The sequence below is a fragment of the Accipiter gentilis genome, chromosome 17 (assembly GCF_929443795.1).
Source record: "Accipiter gentilis chromosome 17, bAccGen1.1, whole genome shotgun sequence".
Taxonomy (NCBI): domain Eukaryota; kingdom Metazoa; phylum Chordata; class Aves; order Accipitriformes; family Accipitridae; genus Astur; species Astur gentilis.
In genome coordinates, this window is record NC_064896.1 from 4,481,094 (window position 1) to 4,490,727 (window position 9,634).

The 9,634-nt window shown below is 45.2% G+C and overlaps 1 protein-coding gene across 7 annotated transcripts in view; it reads left to right on the forward strand.

Annotated features, from left to right (window-relative positions):
- Positions 1-4,479, forward strand: part of RPS6KA1 (ribosomal protein S6 kinase A1) — a 43,938-nt gene extending 39,459 nt beyond the window's left edge. For all 7 annotated transcript variants that reach the window (XM_049819875.1, XM_049819878.1, XM_049819877.1 and 4 more), the window contains one exon: positions 260-4,479. In XM_049819875.1, coding sequence (XP_049675832.1) covers positions 260-382 — 123 coding nt within the window. In that variant the 3' untranslated portion in view covers positions 383-4,479. The remainder of the gene's footprint in view (positions 1-259) is intronic.
- The last annotated feature ends 5,155 nt before the right edge of the window (positions 4,480-9,634 follow it).

Consider the following 9,634-nt stretch of genomic DNA (forward strand, 5'->3'; position numbering starts at 1 on the left):
GGTGGTATGGGCAAAGCAGGATGGAAAGTTGGAGAGGTGTGGGCCAGGGGAGGCAAGGCAAGACAAGCTGTTTTAATGGCAGGAAAACCTAGGGAGGTTCTTTAACAGCATGTCAGTACGGGAGGGAGATTTAAAGAAAAAAGGAAGATGCTCCTAGCTTTGCGTGTGGGTCTGGCTACTCTGCTGCCTCAGCTTGTAAAGCCGTGAGTCTGAAGTACTTCTTCTACATCTAAATGACTTCTCGTGCCTTCTCTCCAAGGGGGCCATGGCTGCCACGTACTCGGCACTGAACAGCTCCAAGCCAAGCCCCCAGCTGAAGCCCATCGAATCCTCCATTCTGGCACAGAGGCGGGTGAAGAAACTTCCTTCCACCACACTGTGAAGCTGGGATGGTCCGCAGCCGCACGGTGCGGTGCAGGCACACCAGACTTTGCACAGCTACCGAAAACGGGGGGCAGGAGATTGGGCGGTCAATGCCTGCACAGGAGCTCCCTTGAGGACTTGTTCTCAAAAGGCCAAATGCCTTCCTGTTTCTGAAAGATGGGCTCCTCCTTGTATGGACTGATCTTTGCTGAGAGAACTTCACTGTAAAATTTTTTTGAAGTGTAAATTGTCAATTTTTAAAGACATCCATCTGTGTATATGAGAACTAGAATGTATAACTGATGTCAAGTGGCACTAAAAAGCAGCTCTGATTCACCCTTTCCTGTGTAGGGCCAGGTATTTGTTGTAGCTACATCATTTCTTGGAATTGATCCTCTCCAACGCCATTGCAGCTGGAAAGCTGCGTAATGTTTGAGGCTTAGGCTTTGGGGTTCTTCCTCCCCTGAACCTTTGGATGCCCTTCCCAAAGTCAACCTTGCAGACTCCTAACCAGCAGCACTCATGTTTGTAAAGGACTTCCCTCCCCTTCACTTCACTTTTTGTGCATCTGTGTTCGGTGTAAGGTCGATTTTTTAGACTCCGTTTCTTCCTCTCTCCTGCCCTCCCCCAGCCCAGACAGCAGTTCTCCGAGCAAAATAAACTACGGGTTTTGCAAACACCCCCTTAGATGCTCAGCTGTCCAGAATACCTGCTAGGTTTGGCTCATTCCTTCCCTCTGCCATCCCATCTTCACGTTCTCCCCATCACTCCCGGGGCAGTTTGTCACCCGCGGAGGTGGGGGTGACAAAGGAACCTTCTCCTCGGCAAAGCTGAGGCTTTGGGCTGGCTCTGGCTGCTGCTTTTACCATTTTTGGTTTTCCTTTCCTTCAGCAGGAACCTATGAAACAAACCATCCTTTTTTTTTAATTTAACTTTGTTCTACAGTTGGTAACTCAGGGTTTCTTTCTGAATTGTACAATAAACGTGTCATTCAGTTGACGTTATTTTACTGACTGACTTTTAGCTGCAGAATAAGTGACCCCAGTCATTTGCCCACATCGTACAGGGATAATGTTTCTTGCCTGCCTTTTGGGAGATCTGCAAAGCTTTTTCATCTGGCCCTGTGATGGGAAAACCAGCAGTACTGTAGTAGGGCTGTATATTATGCCACCTTCTCTCAGGTGCAATACCTCACTTTGCAGTGGGAAGTAATTAGAACCAGTTATGGAATAAGGCAGTAATCAACAGGAAAGATGGCAGGATGCAGGCTGCGGAGGGGAACTTCTTACTCTCAGGACATTTTAGTGCTAATAGAAACCAACACCTGGAGGCAAACTGTGCTAGACATAAATTCCGGACCCATTCTGACTTGCAGGGAATTGCTGGAGCTCCCTGGTTTGGTGGTGGCTGTTTCTTGGGAGGAGCAGGAGAGCTACAGGGACTGAAAACGCTCACGCGCTCAAGGATGTGTCTAAAGCCAGGAAAGGTTCTCATGTGAATTTCTGCTACTTTGGGCTGATTGCAGTGGCTGAGAGGGGGAACTTTCTTTTTTGGCTTTTCCCTTTTGCTTAGTCCCAGTTGACTCTAAAATGGAGAATTCCATAAAACAATTTTCTCCGAGATGTACAGCTCTGTCCTTCTCTACCCTCATCCAGGCAGGTCCTGTTTTAATCCCTGGAGCAGCCAGTGAGAAGCTGCAATAGTCACAATTTCCTTCTATGTTTATTCCAAGTGCTGCCCTAATGTCCAGTGCTGCTGAGAAGAGGCAGCCAGTGCCAGTGCACACTGCATTTTCTCACTGGTCTTGCCACCGGCGCCCAGCAGAGCTGGATTTAATGTTTTAGTCGTAGCTGGGGAGGGGGACACTCCACCAAGCAAAATGCCTTCCTTAAAAATACTTGCTTTTTCCTCTGACAAGATGTTTGCATTGGTGCCAGTGAACCTGCCTTGTGTTTCCTACAACTGTGCAGTAACTCTCATGGCAGTGAAAAGGTGTGCAAATTTTAGGTACCTGAAACAAATACAATAATTATAAACAGCTTCTTTCTGGAGCTGCGGTCAGTCCCTCTGGGCACTGTTGGGATTGAAGCAGACACCTCGACAGGTTTTCAGAATATTTCCTACGCTGCATTTCAAGGCTGGGGTCTGAAATGGTGGATGGCGTTGGACGTGCTGGTGGTGATCACCACTCACTGTGAACCTCCCAACAACATGGACTGTCAGGATGGGTCTTGAACCAAACGTTCGCCCTACTTGGATGGTAGCTGGCTTGTTTGTATGAAATTGTAAATGTTTTCAAATATCAGTCAGGAAAAACATTACAACTTTTGCTTGACCCTCCCTGTAATGGTGCTGGTGTGAGGCCAACTAGTGACAACTCAAAGATGCCTAGCACAACCAGGTGTAGAGCTCTGTGGGCACAGGGGGAGCAGCCCACGGTCGCTGCAGACTCTGCCTGGCCGTGAGATGATACCCAGAGCATCAGACCCCGATACCTGGAGCGTCAAACCCCGATACCCAGAGCGTCAAACCCCTCTGCCTCACTGGGGTCTTCAATCAGAGGAACTTACTTTGGTGCAGCTGTAGCTTCTGGGACCTCCATCACTTTGGAGAACAGAGTGAACAAGAAGGGCTACACCTTGCTTTCTGGGGTGCTTTTAACCAAGTTGTTTTGAGTGATTCTTCCATAAGTAAAAATAAGTCTTGATTTTTAGTTCCAAATCAACCAAGTGCTGTTACTTTTTTAATTCCAGTGCTCAATAAAAATGGACTTGTTGATCTTTCTGCGTATGAGAACTGTAGGTGTTTGTACCAGGTCGAGCGGGCCCCCTTGTTCCCTTTCTGGTTTTGTCCTGACAGTATCAAACCTTTGCCAAAATACAGGTGGGACCAACTGCTGTCAACTGAAATTGCAGGATTTGAGGTGAAGGTTGGGCCTATGGCAGGCTGGGTCTCTAATATCTGTTGGGGGGAGCTAGTGTCTTGAAGAAGACCGAATGATCTGCTCTCACAGAGTTGAGGTCATTCAGCTTTAACTTGGGACAAAGAGGATATACAGCTTACCTTTGTCTTAATTTGAAAAGGGACAAAAATGTATTTAATACATAAGGAAATCTGTACAGGGAAAACTGCTTGTGTTATTTTAGGTGTTTCATGGCCGACTTGACCTTTAAGATTTTGTCCTGTGCGTCTACATGAAAGCTCAAGGGAGCAGAAATCCCAGCGTCCAGCCTCAAATAGCTGAGTCTACCTGGAATTAACCTGTGCAGAAATACTGTGTTAATCCATAGGCAAGAAGCCTGAAAATAATGTTGAGCGGCTCTCTTTATGTAATACAGGTTCCGTATAAGAAAGGCTAAACTTTACTATTTTGGGGCATAAATCAGCAACTTTTCTGTTGTAAAAGAGGTTGACCCAGCTGAGAGGTTGTTTTTCTTCTTCCCACTGTGTGAAGTAGTCGTGCCTTCCTCTTAATGATGTGACCCCTGTCAAATTAAACAGAGCATAAATAAATGTATTTTAGCCTGATAAATATTCCCATCATGATTATTTAGGCTGTCTTTAAAACTGAAGGCCAGTAACTTTCTCAGCAATTATCTATTTTTCTTAGTGACACTTCACTAAACAACCAATCAGCTTTTTAACTGTCCATCCAACTAATGCAAATAACCCTCTTCAAATCCCCACCTTCGAGTTTGTTCACATAATTCTTTTTCCTGCGTCTTTTGCCATTTGTGGACAGTGAATTGTGCAGCCGGTGGCCGCCTGGGTGCCACCAGCTCCTCGTGGCAGCCACCGCCGCCTTCCCAAACACGTGGGAGGCTTCGGAAATACTCGCTGACCACAAGCGTGTTCGACGGTATGTGGGGCGGATGCTGCGCTTTCATGTAATATTCAACAATTTAATCCCTCTTTTAAGGCAATGAAAACATTTAAAATATTTGAAGGTCTTCTTTTGCAAGTACATAGGGGGCTCTGAATAAAACCTTCATTCATGCTATGAAAGCTGGAGGTCCGCTGCCACTCCATTTTCTTGCCTCTGGTTATTAAAACATCAAGCTGTCTTACTACTTAAGCTCAGCTAACTTGCAGCCTTCCTCCTTTTGTGTTACACTGGAACACCTGCCATTAATACTAATTCTACTCTGGAGAGAAACTCCCTTTCAGATATGCTTGTCTGAAAATAAATTGACATGTAAAAGGTCTCTTTTGTCGAGAAGTGCATGTAAAGTGCTGGGGTAAGAAGCTGATCGCTTACAAAAGGAGCCACTGACTCTTTAAATGATGTATGTGGAGGGGGTTATAAATGTTAAATATGGAGGACGATGCTGTAAATGGGCTGACGTGATACGACTAGAGAAGGATCATGTAGCTGTGTCCTCTGTTTGGTATTAGACTTTAAGATTTGGGGTAATTTTTGTCTAAACCTGCAGTAATAAAACTACTGCATTGTCTCAGGGTGAATGGCTGGGCTCTCTAGAGACCCATTAGGAGAAAATTCTTTTTTTCTTTTAGAAAAAGTGTTGTTATGAAGAATACCTCCTTGCTTTTTAACACATGCAACAAAAACTAACAGCATTGGTGGCGAGTCCTTCAATTTAGATGTGTAATGAACTCCGGGGCTCTGTTGTTTTTCCTGGGACAAAAGTTTGTATCACTTTCAATTAGGAAGCAGTAAAAGAATCCTTGGTTAGAGTATTCATTCTGTCATACAAGAAGCAGTATGACACAGCAAAAGGTAAATATTTTTAACAGAAATAATTATTTTCTTTGAGTTCCTCATACCCTGTGGAGGCTATGGCGCTCTCCGAAGAAAACGTTTTTAAGTAGGTTCTTTGGGCCAGGCTTTGGAGTGGAATTACATTGCTTTGAAATCTACTTCAATACTGAAAAAGATGGGGTCCCGTGACTGTGGATGATGATTTAAGTTTTGTGGTGTGGACCTGGCTTTCAGCTGCTGCTCATTGTGGTTTTGGGTCTTGTAGCGAACAAATAATTCATTTCATAATTAAGATCAAGTTGAAATATGTTCAGGGCTTGAAAGAACAAAAGTGAAATGTGCCAATTACACAAACCTTCTAGATTAGCTGGTGTCACTTCTGGTTTATCAAACAAGTACAAACTCTCCTGTACTGCTTAGCTCAAATGCTGTCTTATTTTTAAACAGCAGATGGTGTTAGAAACCTGTAACAGGTGGAACCTCTTCAGTTTTATGGAGAGATCAGAAGTAGCAGCAATTTCTCGATTCCCTAAGGGTAGTTTCTTCACGAGATAAACAGCAAGCTGGCCCTCTACTTGGATATTTATTACAGAGGGAAAAACTCTTGAGTCACACGTGTTCATAGGAAAGAAAGCAATTCTGGTTTGACTTACTCTGGTTATAATAAAAGGAACCTGGTAATGTTCTCCATAATCCTCTGTTAGCAACTCTTTTAGAGAGATGCAGCAGGAGAAACGAGCTGTGTTTGCTGGTGTGCCTCAAAATCCGGCTCCAATCTGCCATAGTCTATTGGTTTCTTGTCTGTGAGAATAGCACTTCACATGCTTGAAGTGTTTTATAAACATTTAATTACTGCAGCATTTGACTCAAAGCCAGGAATCTTTCATTCATCTGCATCTCGCAAGGTTTGTGAAAATGATATTTGAATTACTAGAAGGGCTGAGTTCAAACTTTAGTTAAAGAAACCTCCGATAGTTGGCATCGCTTGTCTCCGCTGCCACATCTGCAAAGTGAATTACTTCTTCAGCAGTGGAAACGGTAATGTGGTTTTGGATGCCTATAGATTTGAGGATTTGTCAGTACCCCAGGACAGGGAGCTGCATTTTAATCATATTAGGGAAACGATATGCTAAATTCTCCTCAGCCTGTGCTGTACGAACTTCTAAGGCAGGCGAGGATTGCAGCTGTGTCTAGACTAGAGTCGTGTTTGATCCCTAGTCCCCGCCGTGTCCTCTGCTGCCGCAAGCAGTAGGAAAATCATTATTTGTTAAAAGTCGCTTTTTTCCCCCACCCACCAAAATACTTGTAAGTTTAACATGTCTTCCTCACCCCAACTCCCAGCTCTGTTTTTTAAAAAAGGGTAGAGCAATGCAGGCATACGGCATGATTTTTCTGCTGTGCCATCGGCACACCGGCAGCCTGCCTTCCTCGGTCAGCTCAGTGCCTTAGCCTGCGGGGAAGCCCCCAGTAGTCGTGGGGTTTGTGACACCAAGTGGAAGCCGCAACTAAAGGTAAAAAAATCTCATATCGGATTAATAATTCCTATCCAACCATCTGCCTCTTTCACCAGCTCCCTCTTCTGTACAGCAGATTGTTAAATGCAGACTGGGCATGCAGTAATAGAAATTATTTACTTTCCATGAAAAAAAAACAAGTTATTGGCTGGCTGTGCGTGCATTTTTGTGGATGCACACAAATGATGGCTTCTGGCCGGGGCAGGAAACCCAGATGAGAAGTTGTTCCTCTACGAGACATGCATGAGCTGACCCCAATCTCACTGGCTTGAGGAGGGGTTATCCTAAACTATCGAGGAGAAAACCAAGGTCTGCAACTGCTAACATTTGCAGTCTTTACGGTAATTCTGAAGGCATAGAGTGAGCCCCCTTTAATAAATGCCATTGCTGGCAATTAGACCCTTTTTAATGAGACAGACCCCCAATTTCAAGGCCCTAGATCACTTGCTGCTACACTTGCTCTCTGCTGCGAGCACATGATGAGCAGCAACTCCCAAAGTAAAACAGGAGTCCCTTTTCCTGCTCTGTTTAAAGAAGGGGTAGGGAGTTCTTCTGATGTTTCATTAAAGCTGGCTTTTCTCCTTGTGGCAGAGCAGATTTAATCAGACCCGCCTCCTAGTTCCAGCTGCTGGGTTTGAACGCTCTGATCTGTGCACTGGGTGCACGTCTAATTATGGAGGCAATTCCCATGGATACCAAGAAGAATTGTCTGTGCTAGCAAAAATGATCCCAGCTGGGAAAATGGTGAAGGAAAATGTGTTGAAATATTCGGGAAGAGACTTCAAAAGTTTCTGGAAATGTAAGTGAAAAGCATTTCTGGTGTTCTTGCACCCCAATGTGCAAATCTTCATTGTTTTAAAACTAAGGTACAGGTTGTTTTCCTTCTGGTTTGCAAGAGTTGCAGCTTTTTGTGTTACTGGACGATTTACCAGCACAGCAAAACTGAATTTGGTCCCTCCCTTGTTACTTGCATCCACTCGGGACTGCTTTTTCACCCTTGCTTTTGTACCCCGCACGGTTCCCTCTGCTCCCCTGTACAGCATGAGAAGTGCATTTCGAGAAAATGGCCAACAGTTTGTGTTTCCATAAGGGCAACACCCTGGGTGAGGCTGCACGCTCTCCCTGGGGAGACGCCTGCCGAAGGGCTGGTAATTCTGGTTCCATCCGCAGTGCTGGTGTATGGGACTTGGGCAAGTTACTCCCCTTTACGCCTCATTCTTCTGAAATGTATGAATTTAAATAACTTATTTCTGTATAAATTAATGTTTGAAGGGTCTGTTCAAGGAAAAAGAGCACTCCCCGGTAAAAAGAGAAGGGGAAATACCTAGTAAAGGGATGCTCAGATGTGGAAAATTAAACAAATAGGATTTTAAATTATTTTGTAATTGTTCAGCTGCGAGGCCTTATGTTCAAACTACGTAGGGAAAAAACAGATTTTTCTATTTAACTACACAAATAAAAAAGTCTTTTTTAGGGTTTGGTTTTTTTGGGTTTTTTTTGCTTTGGGTCTGTTTGGAGGTTTTTGGGAACATCCTAATCAACTACACAATGATTGTAACTTGTATTTATTTCACTAATTTGTCTCCAGCAGGAGCTCAGACACTTTTCAAGATGTTGCTAGCTAATATAAACATACAGAATAAGAAAAGCTGCAGTACTATTAGGTTGGATTTCCATCTCTTTCTCATCCAGGGCACCTGCTCCCCTTTCCCTCCCCCCCCCCCCCAGTCTTCCCAGCTGTCTGTCTGTCTCATTTATGTCAATTAGAGATTCAATGCTGCCTGATTTAATTGGCCTGACTTTCCCCTCTAATAGAAACCCAAGTGAAGGCAGGGCAGGCAGGCAGCTAGCTCTCCGTGGGCTGTCCGACCAGGGAAGGAGTCTCTCTCGCAGTTGGGAGGGCTGGGGCTTGTTTGCGGAGCAGAGCACAATAACCTGTTTGTTACCATCCGCGATGGAGTGGTTGGTGACCTCCTAACTGGGATGGGACCCGGGCAATGATGTCATTTGAAAGCTTGGGAGTGTTTCCGAGTGGTTAAGGAATTTGTGCAACCAGTCGCTCACCTCGGGTTGGCTTTTCATGTGCTGTAAAGGTTGAGATTTGCTGCCCGAGCCGCCGTTTCCTCCTGCCAGGAGACTGACTCCACGTGCACCAAGGTCGGTCAGCAACACAACTTCCACCAGCCGCAGCCCCAGAGGGCTCGTCCCTCCTCTTGAGCCTGAGCCACCCCTAGCAGTGTTTAACCACAAGCAAAGTTCACCAAGACCTGGGTTTCACGGGGTTTACGTGAGGGCCTGACCCCGTCCCCCCTTCGGACAGCAGACCTGGAAGCAAACCAGCTCAGATGAGATCTTTGCCATCCCTCCGCTCCCTCTCCGACAGCCGAATCCCTGGAACCAGATCTGACCTACTTCTTCTCCCCGGCTCCTCGCTTGCATCTCCCTGACAAATTACACGGCCCTTCTTCAGCTCTCAGCAGAAATGTGAGTTTTCCAAATAGCTGGCCCACAGAGGCGTCAATATTAAACAGCAACAGTACCATCTAGTGACTTTGACTTACAGAGAGCATCATTTAGAAGGGGAAGAGGAAATCTGTGAATTAGGGAGGCCAAGCAAGGTCCCAGATTTGCAAATGAGATCCTATCTCTCGGTTCATTTGGATTTAGGAACAAATTGTGCTTATGCTGCAACAGTCTTTCTTTTAGAGAGCTGTGCTGTGACGCTTCCTTGGGAGACAGGCCCATTTTTAGCCTACTGACTCCCCGCTGAACCCAGCCCTGACCCACGCTCCCTCTGCTGGTAACGAACTAATTGATTTAATGTGTTCACAACTTCGCACACACCCACTCACACGCACAACAGCAAACCCTTGCAAACGCATGAGATGAAATTTAGGGCCGTGGTGGCTTCTCAGTCCCAGTAAATGTGCACCTTTTTGCTCTGATGAGCCACTAGTGAAATCCTGAATTGGACGTGTGAAATAAATAGATACAATTCAATTTACTAAATCAAAAATAGGCCCAAAACTGAGCGTAA